The following is a 17,726-nucleotide window of genomic DNA, read 5'->3' on the forward strand; positions in this document are numbered from 1 at the left end:
CCACTTATCAGGAAAACCTGGTACAGTAACCAGTGTGTAGTAATTCCTTGAGAAAGGTTTGTTCTACCTTTCTGTTTCACACAAGGCCACAGGATCCTGATTCAGTGGGCCCTTACAAGTGACAGCCAGGCTCTACTGCATAAGGGTCCAGGTGGCAGGAAATGTTCACATCACAATCAACTAACATACAGATGAATACTATGAGGTCTCAGCTCTAGTGTCATCTCCCCAGAAGGATTTCCCAGACCACTCTGTCTAAAATGGTCACTCTTTGTCCCTAACCTTTCTTTACCTCAGTCGACAGTACCTATTCCTACCTGACATTTACCTTTTTCATTATTGTCAGTTTTCTTCACTGGACTATATGTGCTGTGCTTAGTCGTTTAGCTGTGTCCGACTCTTTGCAACCCCATGGACTGCAGCCTGCCAGGCTCCTGTCCATGGAATTTTCCAGACAAGAATACTGGAGTGGGTTGCCATGCCCTCCTCTAGGGGATCTTCCTGACCCAGGGATTGAACCAGGGTCTTCCGCATTTCAGGTGGATTCTTTACCATCTGAGCCACCAGGGAAGCCAATTTGTCTGCTGTAGTCCGGGGCCTAGGACAGGGCCAATACACGAACCAAGTCAACACTGCCATTTTCATCAATCTCAAGATGAAATGATTAATCTTCCCCAAATATGGATTATCTTGAAAGAAATTGTAGGATCTATCATTACAAATGATGCCAAAGTATGGTTAATGGGGACATTTTTTCACTGTGGTGAATGGGAGTTTTTTTTGGGTGATTGTTTTTTCCCCTTGAATTCATCTAACACAAACATTTCAAATTGTATTAAAAATTATTTATAGCTCCAGATGTCATAGGATGAAACGTCTTGCAAATAGTTAAGCTGCTCACTGTCCAAATAAGCTTTGAATTTTTTCTTGCAAGTCACCAATAGACTCCTGTGAGTGTCCATTTTAGCAGCTCCTCATGCTTACCTGACTCAATTAGTCACATCTCTGAATGACTGCTGAAAACTTCCAGGTCAGTCTCCCTTCTGAAATTGTTTAATGACTTTGTCTCATTTGATAGAATATGTCTTCTCTTACATCCATTTAGGTTACCTGTCTACTCCAGCAAAGCAGCAGAATTTGGGACTCTGAGTTGATGAACCCCAAGCTACTTGATGTTCCATAATCCACAGAATTTATTAAAATTTATAATTAATTTAATTTTTTATGTATTTACATGAAATTTTGACTGCTTCCCCCACCGGAATGTAAAGGGAATTCTGTGAGTAAGTGGACCCTGTTTCTTTTGTTTACCCCCATCTCTACAGTTCCTGGTACAGAGTGGATGACTCAAGAAATATCTGTTGAATAAAGGAGTGAACACATATCTTCATCATTTTGTAAAAATAAGTTGATAGCAGGATATTAGATTACATTAGGGAGAGTAGAGGACTTTGGTAAATATTGTAGAGAAATTTAAAATCCTCAGTAACTCTGGAAATATTAATGTATGAGTAAAATGTACACTTCAAAAACAATAATTTGTATCTGTCAACTATGGTTATTCTTAAGTCTTTAGTCTAATCCAAGATCAGCAACTTCTGCAGCAATGATCATCTTCCTGCAGCCTTTCTCTTAACCTCAGTCTTGATTTAATAACTCATTTGCCATTCACAGGATTTTACATGGTATATGTTCCCAAATCATCTAAGTGCAGAAAAACATATTTTATTAAATAAGTTATGATAAGTAATTATGGCTGTTACCTGGTATCATGAATAATCAGGTGTGTGCATCAAGATTTCATTATGGAGGGGAGTGTCATAAAGGAAGGGAAGGACTTGGGTAAATAAAGAGTTATCCAAGAAGGCCATACTCAAGGCATTTGCAGCACCTCAGTTGTTTTGGGGTGCTTGTCTTGGGTTTTCTCATGAGCTGGAACACCAAAGTGAGCCAGTTCACAGCAGTCTTCCTACTGACTCCCTGATACTGCTCATTATTTTCTAACTTTTTCTTGGTTCTAAGTTTTGATTATCAAGCCCACTGAAGGCAGAGAGCATTATTGATGGTTACACAAAGTTATAAACGATGTCAATTATGGACAGGCTCTGCCAGTGGTGGAATGTCTCATAAGTTAAAAAAAAAAACAACAAGAGTAATTACTTTGCTACTGTTATATAATCACTTCATCTTTTATGAATTTGTTCCTGTGCTATTTGGAGAACAGTAACCTTACCTTTAGGCTGCTCCGACATTTGGGAATTAACTAATTTGAGGTCCTAATATCATCTGTGTGTTCTAGGCAACCAAAATGAGTTTTTCATTAGTAAATATGAGAAGAGCACTTCAATATCACTGCATCTATGTCACTCACTCATCCACTCATTTTTTTTAACCTCTTTTCTGCCAAATCCTGTGTTAGAATCTGGGGATATGGTGGTGTGGTAGATTAAAGATGGTCATACATTCTTTGATACTTCTGTCCGTAAAAGGTAGGATTTATGACCCTCCCTTTGAATCTGAACAACCTCTGTGACTACTTTAATACATAGTATATAACACAAGTGACATTGGTATGATTTTGGATCCAGGTCTTAAGAGACTGGCACCTTTTGGTTCCTGTCTCTTGGAATACTCCAACTTGGAGTTCTGAGCTCAAACTCAAGGTTGGCTGCCATGCCCATAGGAAGCCTGAATGGAGAGGATTTAAGCAGGAAGAGGGATTCCTGGAGGCTAGCCAGCTCTTCTAGCTCCCAGCTGAGTTAGATTAGCTGAAAGCCCAAATATCATGGAGAAAAGACAAGTCATCCTGGCCACACCCTGTCAGAATTTCTTATCCTTCCTTCCTTTCCTTTTTTCCCCTGCCTTATTTTCTAACCCACAGCATCAAGAAATCTAATCATCACCAATTATTTTAATCCACTATATTTTAGAGGAGTTTGCTATACAGTGATAGATAATCAAAACAAGGGAACAAATCAGACTTGATCCTTGTCCTCACAGAAATCAGATTTAGCAGTGAGGATGGTTCAGAGCTTCTGTACTGCACATCCCAGAGTGGCATGAGAATTTAAAATACAGCAACTTCACAGAAAGTTAGAACCAGAAGAAACCTATCACCCTGCTCAACCTCTTCATTTTGTAGCCTGTGTTCTTGCCTGGAGAATCCCAGGAATGGGGGAGCCTGGTGGGCTGCCGTCAATGGGGTCGCACAGAGTCGGACACGACTGAGGCGACTTAGCAGCAGCAGCAGCAACACCACTGTCATGGGCTTTGTTTTTGTTTAGTTGCTCAGTCGTGTCTGACCCTTTGTGACCCCATGGACTGTGGCCCACCAGGTTCTTCTGTCCATGGGATTCTCCAGGCAACAGTAGAGAGGGTTGCCACTTCCTCCTCCAGGGGAGTTTCCTGACCTGGGGATTGAACCCGTGTCTCCTGCACTGCAGACGGATTCTTTACCCCTGAACCACCAGGGAAGCCCTAGTATGCTTAGCGCTTTTCAACTGGGCTAAGGATTCCAGAAGAAGCAGGTGCATGAGACTGCCACAACCACACCCAGCAGCAGCGCTGTAAATTTTAAGATCTTCAAATTGTTCTTAAAACTTACTCTAAGTGACGAGCATAATAGTAAAGTGCCTCTTAACATCCACATCTTTCTCACAGAAAGTGGACGTTTTGTTTCCACTATGGTGGGACCTGGGAGTCTGTTAGCCTAAGGTGTGAGGCAGAGTGTCTATCAACTTACTCATGAGGTGCACGCAGGCCCCTTAGTGAAATATTGGTGGAAATATCCTTCCATTAATCTGATTTCTAGTTCATGCTCAGTCATTTTTTTTCCTCTTAGTTAAGATAGGATTTTTACAGACTCTCAGGGAAACAGATCAGAAAGTAAAAAAACCAAAACACTTGAGGTCTTTCCATGGAAAGCTAGAGAAGCTGTGTAGTCCAGATGTTACAAACTCAAATGCCAAGAGGGTCAGGCAGGACATTAAAAGTGTGGGAGTTGAGCCAGGAGCAAGGGAACCAGTGACTGGTGAGCTAGAGAGGCATGCCATTGACATTCCAGAGGGGTGGCTGGCCCTCAACTCTGGAACACCTATACCAGAGATGTCAAATTTTGTCAATTTTCTATGAATTGAAGACATTCCAATATTTATGTTAGATCTCTTAGTTTCTAAATGTTGGGCCAAACAAAATACAGCTGTGGGCTGATAGTAAGTAAGGCCTGATGTAGACACTAGACGTGGATTGATGTGTGGATCAGCCTCTTGTGGCTACAAAACAGACAAATGAGTTTGGCCAGACCTTGCTGTCAGCGGTTGCACTAACCCCGGTAGGATTTTGTTTTTTAAATGCACTTCTCCATTAGTGATGGCGAGTGAAATGTCTGGCTTTGCAAATTACTGCTGTCGTTTAGTTTAATGTACTCTTGTTTTTACATATTTATAAAAACCTTTTACATTATTAATAGTGATTAAATGCTTAGACACTGAAGATCAATAATGCTTCTGTTCACCTATTTACATTATTAAAAAGTAATAAGTCATACAGGGCGTGCAGAATATGTCATTTACTTTGTAGTCATGTTTGGAGTCAGTTGAAAAAAAAGAAAGAAACTCAGGCTACAGGGTAAAATGTATTTAAGGAAAAAACGGTAACTGCCAGGCTTGCTGGGAGACTCTACTGTGGGCAAATGGCATGTTGCCAGTGACATCACACCATCAGGGGCACATGAGGTCCACGTTCCACGTGCTCTCACATACCAGTGCAGAGAACTCACAACAAGAAAGCTAGTCTCACTTGGACGCTCAAGGATGAATAGCTATTTAGCCTTTATGCATCCTTGCAACAGTCAGTCACCTATATGCCACCATCTTTAACTCGCAGGCCTCCGATGGTGGTAACACTCAGCAGCAAGTCCTCCGTGTGGCTCACAGTCTGCCAGTAGGCAAATGAGCCCCTCAGCAATGATTTCTTCATCTGCCTCCCCAGCTATCACTCAATTATGTGGCAAAAACCTGAGAGCAAATTGGATTCCCTGATTACAGTACCTGTGTTCTAGATCTGTCTGAGGAGAGCAACCCCACAGTCAGATATGTATGAGGACCAAAAGTCTTTAGCCCAGCTCTCTAAGGAGCCAGAGTGGCTCAACATAGTGGTTTAGAAGTCTGGCTCTCAGTATGAATCTGCTTGCGTTCAGATCTTGGCTCTGACACTCACTGATTGTGACCTTGGGCAAGCAACTTGATAACTCAGTTATTGTTTTCTTACCCCAAAAGTGGGGATCACAATGGTACCTAACATATCAGGTTTTTGTAAGGATTAAATAACACATGTAAAAGCGTAGTATGAAACCTGACACAAAAGAAGTGCTTAATAACAATTTACATGTAGCAAAAGGCCCATTTTACCAGTTGTTCTACCGAGAAGTTCATTAACACTGGCTTCAACTTTGTAAATAATATCAGCGAAATATCATTGAAATGTGTTCAAATGAGGTGGATTTTACAATATTGCCTGGTTTCCAGATGTCATTCATCCTGTATAAATTAGATCTATAAATACATCTATAAATAAGATCTATAAATTAGGTCTATAAATAAGCCATCTATCTATGGCTTATTTAAAAACAAGTTGAAATGAGGCAGCAGTGGTGTAACAGAAAGAAAACAAGAGTTACTGCATAGGAATAAAACTACCATGTGACCCACTGCTGGGCATATACCATGAGAAAATCATAACTGAAAAAGACACATGTATCCCAATGTTCATTGCAGCACTATTTACAATAGTCAGGACATGGAAGCAACCTAGATGTCCACTGACAGATGAATGGATAAAGAAGATGTGGTACATTTATACAATGGAATATTACTCAGCCATAAAAGGAGTGAATTTGAGTCAGTTCTAGTGAGGTGGATGAACCTAGAGCCTGTTATACAGAGTGAAGTAAGTCAGAAAGAGAAAAACCAACACTATGTATTAGTGCATATACATGGGATCTAGAAAAATGGTACTGATGAACATATTTGCAGAGCAGGAATGGACACACAGATGTAGAGAACGGACTCGTGGACACAAGGGGAAGGAGAATGTGGGATGAACTGAGAGAGTAGCATTGACATATATATATATATATATATATATATATATATATATATACACTACCGTGTGTAAAATAGACAGCTAGTGGGAAGCCACTATAAAATACAGGGAGCTCAGCCCTGCACTCCATGATAGCCTAGAGGGGTGGGATAGGGGGTGGGTAGGAGAGAAGCTCAAGAGGGAGGTGATATACACATATATACTTACAGCTGATTTGTGTTGTCCTATGGCAGAAACCAATACAACATTTGTAAAGCAATTATCCTCTAATTAAAAAAAAAAGAGTTGCTACAAAACAAGGCTATTGGCTGTGTGATGTTGGACAATTATTTAATCTCTCTGGACCTCAGTTTCCTCATATATAAAATGCACCAAGACAATACATACTTCACAGGGATACCGTGAGGATACAATGAAATAATGTTTGTTTGAAAGCTGCACAAACTAAAAAGTACAATAGAGATGTAAGAGCTTATAACTATTATTACTTATACTCTACATGATCAGAGTTGGATTTATTTTATCCAGAGATACTCTGAATAACACTGTATTACGTGTTGATTTTTTGGAGGAAATACCGTTAGATTGCTTGTCCTCATCTATTTCCCTTTTCTGACAGATTAGAGATGTGTGTCAGAGCTGAGACCACTGGGTGAAGGAGACCGCAGTTCTGAATTCAAATGCGACTTTCAGAGCTACTTGATAACTTGGAGGCTTTTACAAAAGAATAAGGAAAACTCAGTCAAGCCAGGAGGAGGAGAAGGGCATTAAGCACCACAAGTAATAGGTTTGCTCACTCTGTGACTGGCTGGGAAACACTGCTGAAGCATGAAGTCGAACCACAGGGGCTGGAATTTCTCTTCACTTTTCTAAGTTTATTGCTCAAATGACCTCCTCTGGGTCACAATAACTTGGCTCCTGTCTCTCTCAGGTCCTGACTTTCTCCCTGTACTTGAGTTCAGTGAGTCAGTTAAATATGTGTCTCCATGTCATGGAAGTTGTTATTTCATTTACCTTCTTTTCTTTGTTTCGACTGAATTTCCTTAAGCATGAAGGTTTTTTTGTTTCCTTTGTTCCTCTGGAGTGCAATAAATAAGCAGCAGCAGCTGCTGCTGCTGCTGCTAAGTCGCTTCAGTCGTGTCCGACTCTGTGCGACCCCAGAGACGGCAGCCCACCAGGCTCCCCCGTCCCTGGGATTCTCCAGGCAAGAACACTGGAGTGGGTTGCCATTTCCTTCTCCAATGCAGGAAAGTGAAAAGTGAAAGTGAAGCATCTACTATCTAAATAAATACTTTGACTACAGCCATTTGAAATCACCCCAGACTTGTTAATGAACTGGGGGATACTTCAAAATGGAGATGACTGAGTCTCTTGGAAGAAGGCAAACTTAGACTAGATCCCTGGCAGAGAAGGACTTTCTTGTGGTGCATCAGCATTTGAGTTTGGGGTTCTGTTTAAAGATTTAAAAGGTTAGAACTGCACATAATCGTAATGAGAAGCAACTAAGCCTGTGCACCACAACTATCAAAGTCCACATGCTCCAGGGCCCGTGAGCCACAACTATGGAGCCCACGCACCACAACTCCTGAAACCCACGCACCTAGAGCCTGCGTCCCACAACAAAAGAAATGACTGCAATGAGAAGCCTGTGCACGACAACAGACAGCAGCCCCTGCTCGCCGCAGCCAGAGAAAGCTGGTGCATAGCAACAAAGACCCAGGGCGGCCAAATAAATAATACAAAATTTAAAAAACAAAACAAAAAAATAACAGATCAAGAAGAAAGAAAAAGAAACATAATGAGAAATGTTTAAGTTTCAATAACAGTTCTGGCATACAATTTGGGAGAAGGATGTTGACTGTTTTAAATTTCCATGCACGTGTTTTTTATCCCTTTCCTACTGTGCGCAGGGGTCAAGACTGAACTGTAATTTTCTTAGATTGTCACTCAGATCAATATAAACTCTTGACTGAGCTTTTCTCAGGGACTGATAATACCGACCAGGATGCGACTGTGTGGGTGGGATGTAGACAAGTGGTTCCGGACAAATACTTTCCATATTTTTTTTTTTAACTTTCTGTTTGTAATAGTCTAGAAGCTACTGAAATATCAGAAACAGAATGAAGGGAAGACTCTATATTCCATGCTGGGAGTGGTATTTCTTTTTTATCCTCTGGTCTTTATTGCATCTGAATTGAACTTGCAGCTGCCACAACCATCTTTCTATCAAACCTGAGAATGAAGTTTCTGCTGAAGGTGGTAGATTAGAGAAATGTAAAGGACCTGGGGCCTTGATGATGGTACTGAAGCCTCAGCTGAGCCAACCCCTGAACCCCACAACTGCTGGACTTTCTATTTTGAGAGATAAACATCCTTACTGTTTAACAACAATATTTAAATATGTTTAACTGTGGCATGAACAAAAGAGGACCTTTTTAAGCGATCAGAAATATTGACTTACTTATATCTAGTGCTAATGGCTAAAACCTATCATTGCTGAAGATGAAGCAGAGAAGGACAATGAGCAAATTCATGTTATTACATTTCAAATAAGTAAGTTAATTTAAAAAAAATTTCATCTAATGGGTTGGATTTTGGTCTCAGGCCTTTAGTGACAATTCACACATTTGAGCTTCCCTAGAAGACAGATTTTTGCAAGTCTTGCATTTCACTTTAGAATATCAAATGCACCCAATTCTCTCATCTGGAAACGTTTTACACCCATAGAATAAAACTTAAAATTTAGTTTCTGAAATTCAATAATTTTTCAAGGGATCAATCCAGAAGATAAACAATAAATTTGTAAATTATACTTTTGTTTTTGTCATTAAAAGCCTTGCTTACACTTCACCATGAATAATATACATCATGTGAGTTTTGTGCATATATGTGTGTGTTTCTTTCACAGTTAAAGAAAAACATGAGCACTGTTCATTAAGGAATAAAATAAATACATATATACCTGCTGTCAAATGAGATCTCTGGAGGAATGACATGAGTACTGTCCTTGCCAATAAGGAATTTGATTCGATCATAGAAGAGTCTTAAAGTGTGCTGAGACAAGAGAGATTGGCTTTGCTGAATGAGGTCAAGAGGATCTGGTGAGCCCTGGCAGAGAGGACTGACATAACAGTTGCTTTGTTGACAACAATCCGGGTCCACACAGTCAGTCAAACCATCTGAAAAAGAAAAATTTGAAATTTAGCTTCAGGAGAAACAACATAATATAAAATATGCACAAATGGAGAAAAATCTAGAATATAGCCAAAGGTAACTGTCCATGTTTTGAGTTTAGAATCTGTTAAATTCACATATTTCTCATGATTTATCTATCACTCTCTCTGAGTTTACATGGCACATCAGTGAAATCCAAACTATTTTGTTCATAAATCTTTCCTTCCTGAGTCCTCCTACAGTACTACATTGGTTAGCATTTGAAGAGAGTATTCTATTAGTTACCACTTTTTAAAAAATTAATTTTTATTGGAGTATGCTTGCTTTACATGTTGTCTTAGTTTCTAGTGTTCATCAACAGGAATAGACAAAGGAGATGTGGTGTATATATACACAACAGAATATTACCAATAAAATGGAATGAAACTGGGTCATTTGTAGAGACATGGATGGACTTAGAGAGTGTCACACAGAGTGAAGAAAGTCAGAAAGAGAAAAATAAATGTCATATACTAATGCATATATGTAGAATCTAGAAAAATGGTATAGATGATCCTATTTGCAGGGCAGGAACTGAGATACAGATGTAGGGAAAAACATACATGGATATCAAAGGGGAAGAGGGGTGGAAGGTTTTGGGAGATTGATACATATACACTACTGATATGATGTATAAAATAGATAGGGTTTCCTTGGTGGCTCAGATGGTAAAAAATACACCTGCAATGCGGGGATACCTGGGTTCAATCCCTGGGTTGGGACGATCCCCTGGAGAAGGGAACTGGCCCCATTCCAGTATTCATTGACAGACTTTATTTTCTTGGGCTGCAAAATCACTGCAGATGATGACTGCAGCCATGAAATTAAAAGATGCTTGCTCCTAGGAAGAAAAGCTATGACCAACCTAGACAGCATATTAACAAGCAGAGACATTACTTTGCCAACAAATGTCCGTCTAGTCAAAGCTAGGTTTTTTCCAGTAGTCATGTATGGATGTGCGAGTTGGACCATAAAGAAAGCTGAGCACCGAAGAATTGATGCTTTTAAACTGTGGTGTTGAAGAAGACTCTTTTTTTTTAAGATATAAATTTATTTATTTTAATTGGAGGCTAATTACTTTATAATATTGTGTTGGTTTTGCCATACATCAACATGAATCCGCCACGGGGAGGGAGGTGGGAGGGGGGTGCAGGATGGGGAACACATGTACAGCCATGAATAAGACTCTTGAGACTCCCTTGGACTGCAAGGAGATCAAACCAGTCAATCCTAAAAGAAATCAGTCCTGAATATTCCTTGGAAGGATTGATGTTGAAACTGAAGCTCTAATACTTTGGCCACCTGATGCGAAGAACTGACTCATGAAAAGACCCTGATGCTGGAAAAGATTGAAGGCAGGAGGAGAAGGGGATGACAGAGGATGAGATGGTTGGATGGCATCACTGACTCAATGGACATGAGTTTGAGCAAGCTCCGGGAGTTGGTGATGGACAGGAAAGCCTGGCGTGCTGCAGTCCATGGGGTAGCAAAGAGTTGGCCATGACTGAGTGACTGAACTGAACTGATAAAATAGATATCACTCTTTTGAAGTTTCCTTCTTCCTCAGCAAGACCCTCCCTTCAGGAATATAACTATTTCTTATATTTTTTTGAATTTATCACATCATGTATATTTCTGAACATACAATTAACAAAGGCTTACCAACCTAAATTTGTCTGTACTTTAAAAAATTCTCCCAACATACTTGTCTAGTCCTAACTGTCACAATAGAAGTTGGTATCCTTATGGTGACAAAATTACCTGGAGAGCTTGACTCAATTACTGGAGAATTTATTAAACCTGTATATTCTGCAGTCCCACCTATTAAAGCAGAATTTCCTCAGAGCCCAGGATTATGCCATACTTAATCTGGGTGATTCTGAAGCATACTAAATTTTCAGAACCACTTTTTTTGAGAATCTGTAGAAGTGACTAGAACTTACTTGTCCCGAACAGCATTATTTGAGGCATATACTAAGGTAACTTCCTGTATTTAGTGATAAGTGACTCTCTTTCATTCCTAGGCCTTCACCATTTATTCCAGACTCCAGAATCCAGGGTTGTTCCAATAAATATATCACATAAAAGCTTCATTCTTTGGTAGAGGAATGATGTGGTACACAGGGGTTCTAGGTGGAAGGGAGACTTGAGAATATAGTCATTCCTTGGTATCTGAGGGTGATTGGTCCCAGGACCCCCACGGATACCCAAATCAGAAGACACTCAAAAGTGAAAGTGTGAGTCCGCTCAGTTGTGTCTGACTCTGTGACCCCATGGACTCTAGCCTGCCAGGCTGCTCTGTCTACGGGATTCTCCAGGCAAGAATACTGGAGTAGCTTGCCACTCCCTTCTCCAGGGGATCTTCCTGACCCAGGGATCGAACCCGGTCTCTTGCATTGCAGGCAGACTCGTCACCATCTGAGCCATGAGGGGACTCACTCCTTTATATAAAATGGTATAGTATTTGCACATAACCTATGCATATCCTCCTGCATACTTTGTCATCTCTAGATTACTTATAATGCCTTTGTTGTTTAGTGATTAAGTCCTGTCTAACTTTTTGTGACCCTGTGGACTGTAGCCTGCCAGGCTTCTATGTCCATGGGATTTCCCAGGCAAGAATACTGGAGTGGGTTGCCATGCCCTCCTCCAGGGAATCTTCCCACCCAGGGATCGAACTGCATTGGCAGAAGGATTCTTTACTACTGACCAGGGAACTAATACAATGTAAATACCATGTACACAGTTATAAGTATAATGTAAATGCTATGTAAATAGTTATGAGGGGTGCGTCAAATTAAAGTTTTGCTCTTAGGAACTTTCTGGAATTCTTCTTTTTTTTTCCCAAATATTTTTGATCTGTGGTCAGTTGGATCCACAGGTACGGAATGTGAGGATACAAAGGGCTGACTGTAGGTACACAGCACTGTGTTAGGCGCCTGGAAAGTAAAAAGCTCAAACGAACTTTTTTCCTGTTTTTAGGAGCTCAGAGCTTAGTAGGAGGAATAGGCACACAAAACAGCTGACTCTTACACTTGTTAAACCTGCAATAGGTGTTACAAGAGAGTTAACTGCAAAGAGAAGGGGCTGGAGAGATTAACTGAGCATATAGACACTTCATTCCACATCCAATACAGAAAAAAAAATTAAGGTCCTTGCAAGGTCCTTAAAGCAGACAAGTAGCTCTAGTGTCGATGCTTAACAAGGATAAATATAAAGATGCTCAACTTCTTGCTTGCCGTGGAATAGGGAGGTGCGGATGGATCACGGCTCCTTAGGCTGATGATGAAAGTCACGGGCACGGGTTTCATGTGGCTCTTTTGCTGGCTCGCAGGTGCTGACAAGACTGCTCCTGTTGAGCTGGAGGGGGAGGCACCACAGCTGGAGGCAATGGAAGCCAGGCACACCAAGGGAGTAGGCATTTGGAGCAGTAGCCCCAGGGCACCCAGGAAATATTTTTCCCCACATGAGGTCCTTTCAAATTCCCTGTACCATAGACACTACTTTGATTTAAAATGCAGTTTGCTGCTTTCTGGCCTCCGCTGTTAGTTCAGTGTATTTTTGCCCCCGATTTTTGCTTTTCTGTATATATGTTTCTTTTTCACTGATGAATAATTGTTAAGTGTGGATTAGTTTCACTAAGAGGTTCCCTTCTGGTCCCCTTTCTCCCCTCATTCAGCAAATTTTATGAACAGATTTTCTCTAGATTGTAGATGCCACAACCACTTCTCCCTCCAGGACATTGTTCATAGCCTCCTCTTAGCACCTTCCCTCTTGACTCTGCTAATGAAACATCCGATGTGCTGAAAAGCTGGCAAAAATATCAGTCTGATAAAAACCGTTTTCCGATGTCTGGAATTGTGCATAAAATACTAAACAATGAAAAACTGCTTTTTCAGATGGGCAGTCACCTTTATCTTTCAATTGGCAGCAAATGCAGCAGTCATAAGATTGGGCTTTCAGAGGTTTCAGTCTGTCTACCACACAATTCTAACTTATTTTTGAAAAGAAATGGATTTTAAATAAATAGTAATGCCCAAATGATCTTCAAAACTGGAGTCTAAAACTAAACACAGAGCCAATTGAAAATTTGGACTCACATTCTCATAGAATTATGTGCTATAAATTCCAAGCTAATGTTTCATATGCCATAATTGTCTATTATACGGGGTTGACCCTCTAAGACCTCTGTTTTCTGAGAGAATAGTACAACTTCTCTTGAATCTAGAAAGGCTACAGGCAAGCCAACCAATAATGGTATGCAACCCTTGAATTATAATTCATAGGTAAGCCCAGTACATGGGCAAAGATCTACTTACCAATTATCACATTGGATAACACTCCATACAGTATGTCTAGACTGTTACAAAGAAGTGTAAATGACAGTCACACTGCTTGTGTGTGGGTTGCTTTTTTTCTTCCTTTGGCTATTAATGGATCTTTTATCTTTCTGAACTGGAAGCTGTGGCACCCTCCTGACAGCCAGGCTCAAGGTGTCAGATATGGACACATGAAATGTTAACTTATTTTACTTTTGGGGCCTATTCCCTTTAAAGGAATAAAAATAAAAGCAGGCAAAAAAAAAGGGGAGGTTAAATTGTCTTAAAGGACTAAACACAGCATTCACTGATCCTAGCTTTGCCAGCCAGGTAAGGGCCATTCCAGCTGGCTCAGTTGGCGATCATGAAGATCAAGAACACTGATTTCTTCAGAACATTTCTTCACTATTTAACTTTTACCTATTAGATGCATGCCCTTGGTTGAAAGCCGGATTGAATAAGGGAATATGAATGATACAGGGAAAACCCATATTTTCCTAATCCTTAAAATGAATTTACAAATATATATCATCTTAGGGACAGCACCCATATTATCACTTTGATGAAAAGGGACAGCTAGTTCATGGCAGGCTATCCAAAAGGATTTGGCAACATGTATAGATTAGTAAGGGGCTTCTCAGGTGGCACCAGTGGTAAAAAACTTGCCTGCCAATGCAGGAGACACTAGAGAAGGGGGTTCTATCCCTGGGTGGGGAAGGCCCCCTGGAGGAGGGCATGGCAACCCACTCTAGTATTCTTGCCTGGAGAATCCCATGGACAGAGGAGCCTAGTGGGCTACAGTCCATAGGGTTGCAACGAGTTGGACATGACTGAAGTGACTTAGTACGCACACATGCATGCAAGCATGCATAGATTAGTTAATGGCCTTCCAGGTAGCTCAGTGGTAAAGAATCTGCCTATAATGCAGGAAACGTGGGTTAGATCCCTGGGTCAGGAAGATCCCCTGGAGAAGGAAATGGCAACCCACTCCAGTATTCTTCCCTGGGAAATCCCATGGACAGGGGAACCTGGAGGGTTGCAGTCCACAGGGTCACAAAGAATCAGACACAACTTAGTGACTAAACAGCAGCCGCAACAGCATAGTTTAGTTAATACGTGTCAGGTATGGCACTAGGTACTCCCATGTATATTATTTTAACTAAATCCCTGTGACAACCCTGTTCGGTAGACATTCTCATCTCCATTTCACAAATAAATGAGGGGAGGCCGAAATGTGGTTGGAAGAAATCTGGGAGCCATATTAATACCCAGTGTTCTGACTACAAATAACATGCCTGACATTATCATCCAAGCAGTATTACTAGTACTACTGACCTCGGTGTAAGACCTCCAAGTGCCTGATTAATATAATATTTAGCTATTTTAAAAATATTTATTTAAAAAATAAATAAATAAAAATATTTATTTAGTTGACTGTGCCAGGTCCTGGTTGTGGTACATGGGATCTCCAGTCTTCATTGAGACATGCAGGATCTTTTAGTTATGGCCTGTGGGATCTAGTTCCCTGCTGCTGCTGCTGCTGCTGCTGCTGCTAAGTCGCTTCAGTTGTGTCTGACTCTGTGTGACCCCAGAGACGGCAGCCCACCAGGCTCCCCCGTCCCTGGGATTCTCCAGGCAAGAACACTGGAGTGGGTTGCCATTTCCTTCTCCAATGCATGAAAGTGAAAAGTGAAAGTGAAGTCGCTCAGTCGTGTCCGACTCTTAGCGACCCCATGGACTGCAGCCTTCCAGGCTCCTCCGCCCATGGGATTTTCCAGATCAAACCCAGGCCCCCTGCATTGGGAGCAGAGAGTCATAGACGCTAGACCACCAGGGAAGTCCCTTAATGTAGTATTTAGAACACATGAAGTGGTTAAGGTGAAAGAATCAGACAACTTTGGTCTAACCTTGACTTTGCCATTTACAAATCAGTGCAACTCCTGGATTCTGTTTCCTCATCTGTTAGATGGGATGAGTAGAGGGCTGTTGTGAGGATCATCACATGCTATCATGATCATATTAGCACAGTGCTTAGGGTTTAGTAGCTAGCACTCTCAATAAATGTTACTTAGCTATGGTCATTAACCAAATTCTAGTCTGTACAGACAACAAAGAGTCCAGGGACAGAGTCCTAGGGGTAGATGTTAATGGTCTGCAGTGGCAGCTTAAAATGTTCAGACTCACTTTTTTTCAAGTTGCCTTATCACTGACCAGAGGGCAATTAACTTCTCTGTAGCATATTCAGTTCATTAGAACTTGTTCATTTTGTGAACTCTGCTTCGTTAGGTTGTCAGATAGGTAGCAATCTATGTGGCTCTAAATGGACACTAATGCTACAGTAAATCTTTATTCATTGAATTTCACAAGTTCAGAATTTGTTATCATTTGGACAGGGGCTGGACTGAAGCTTAACCTTTTCAGTGTGTATAGAATAGAGGATCTGCCAAGCAAATTAATAATGAAAAGGAAATTGAAGGGCTGATCATTCCAATGATTCAGTTGAACAGAATCTTCTCAGACATTTAGGAATCTACAAACAGTGGACTAATTTTGAATCATTCATAAATATTTACTAAAGCAAGGCCTCTACTAGGCAATCCTGGTAGCTTCATTGTTGCTCTTATAAGCATCAAAGGTAATATGATTGTATTTCCTTTGGAAATAGTCTATAATTCATCTTTTTTCATTTACTCAGGCTGACTTTTACCTTAGTATTTTGCTGCATTAGTAAAAAAACAGTGGGAGAGGTTCAAGGGCATTTGCATTGTAACTGCCTAAATCATTGTTATTGCTATAACCTATACATTAACTTTTCTGCATCAGGAAAGTAAATTGTTTATATTCCACTAATGTTCACATCCTCCCCACCTGCCATCAATGGCTTCCACATTGCTCAGAATAAAAGCCAGCGTTCTGACAAAGACCTGCTTTCTCATAGTCTGGTTCTCCACCATCTCTCTTACCTCACCTCCCTCCCATTACCATATCCCACAACCCCTTCACCACTATTTCTATGCCTGGAAACTTCTCTCCAATGTTAATATGGCCCACTCCTTACTTCATTTAATTCTTTACTCAAATGCCACCTTCTCAGTGAGGCTTCCTCTGACCACAGTATTTAAAAGTTCACCTCTGTTGCACATTCCTATCTTGTTTTAACCTGTTTAAAAATTTCTCCATAACACTTAACAGCTTCTATCATACTGTTTAAAAAATTGGGGGGTTTATTGTTTGCCTCTCATAACTAGAATATAAGATCCATGAAACAAGGATTTAGTCTTCTTTATTCGTTGCTATTTCCTCAATGACTAGAACAGTGCCTGAGTCCAAGTAAGCATTCAATAAATATTTGCTGGATGAATAAATGGATGTCTTAAAAGTCCTATTTATAGGACACTTATAAATGTACCTAGAAATTAATAAATGTTCAATTAATGCATCAAAATATGTAAGTTACAGATGGATTCTTCGTTGACACCACACCTTTATTACCCACTTTATATTGAAAGTGAAAAAAGGTTAAAGTGTTAGTTGCTCATCATGTCCGACTCTTTGCAACCCCATGGACTATAGCCCTCCAGGCTCCTCTGCCCGTGGAATTCTCCAGGCAAGAATATTGGAGTGGGTAGCCATTTCTTCTCTAGGGGATCTTCCCAACTCAGGGATTAAACCCAAGTCTCCTGCACTGCAGGCAGATTCTTTGCTGTCTGAGCCACCAGGAAAGCCCTACTTCAAACATTCTTATTCATTCTCACCACAAGCAGGAAGATGTCAAGTATTATTAGCCTTAGTTGATAGATGATGTGACAAATCCAGTTATAGAATGGTTAACTGAGTTATAGAGTTTAGATGTTCCAACTTCCACTTATATCTGGAGTCACTTGGCAGTTTAGGTTCTCATAACTAAGATGATCTTCTAATAAACGAGTTCCTTGGAAATGAGGGGGGTATGGTCAGAATAAAAAATAATATGCTTCCAATGCCAAGCCTCTTTTCTCAGCCAAAGCTTAAAAGTAAATGGAGGGGCCCTTAAACAGAGCAAATGTTATCAATTCACTGCTCCTTCTATTTCATTTTCCTATTTATTAAACA

General features: G+C 40.5%; 1 protein-coding gene across 1 annotated transcript in view; it reads right to left on the reverse strand.

Annotated features, from left to right (window-relative positions):
• Nucleotides 1-17,726, reverse strand: part of TENM1 (teneurin transmembrane protein 1) — a 670,347-nt gene that overhangs the window by 170,950 nt on the left and 481,671 nt on the right. Inside the window, exon 16 of the mRNA XM_055565537.1 lies at nucleotides 9,065-9,281. Within this exon, the coding sequence (XP_055421512.1) occupies nucleotides 9,065-9,281 (217 nt within the window). The remainder of the gene's footprint in view (nucleotides 1-9,064; nucleotides 9,282-17,726) is intronic.

This window comes from Bubalus kerabau, chromosome X, assembly GCF_029407905.1.
Source record: "Bubalus kerabau isolate K-KA32 ecotype Philippines breed swamp buffalo chromosome X, PCC_UOA_SB_1v2, whole genome shotgun sequence".
Lineage (NCBI taxonomy): Eukaryota > Metazoa > Chordata > Mammalia > Artiodactyla > Bovidae > Bubalus > Bubalus kerabau.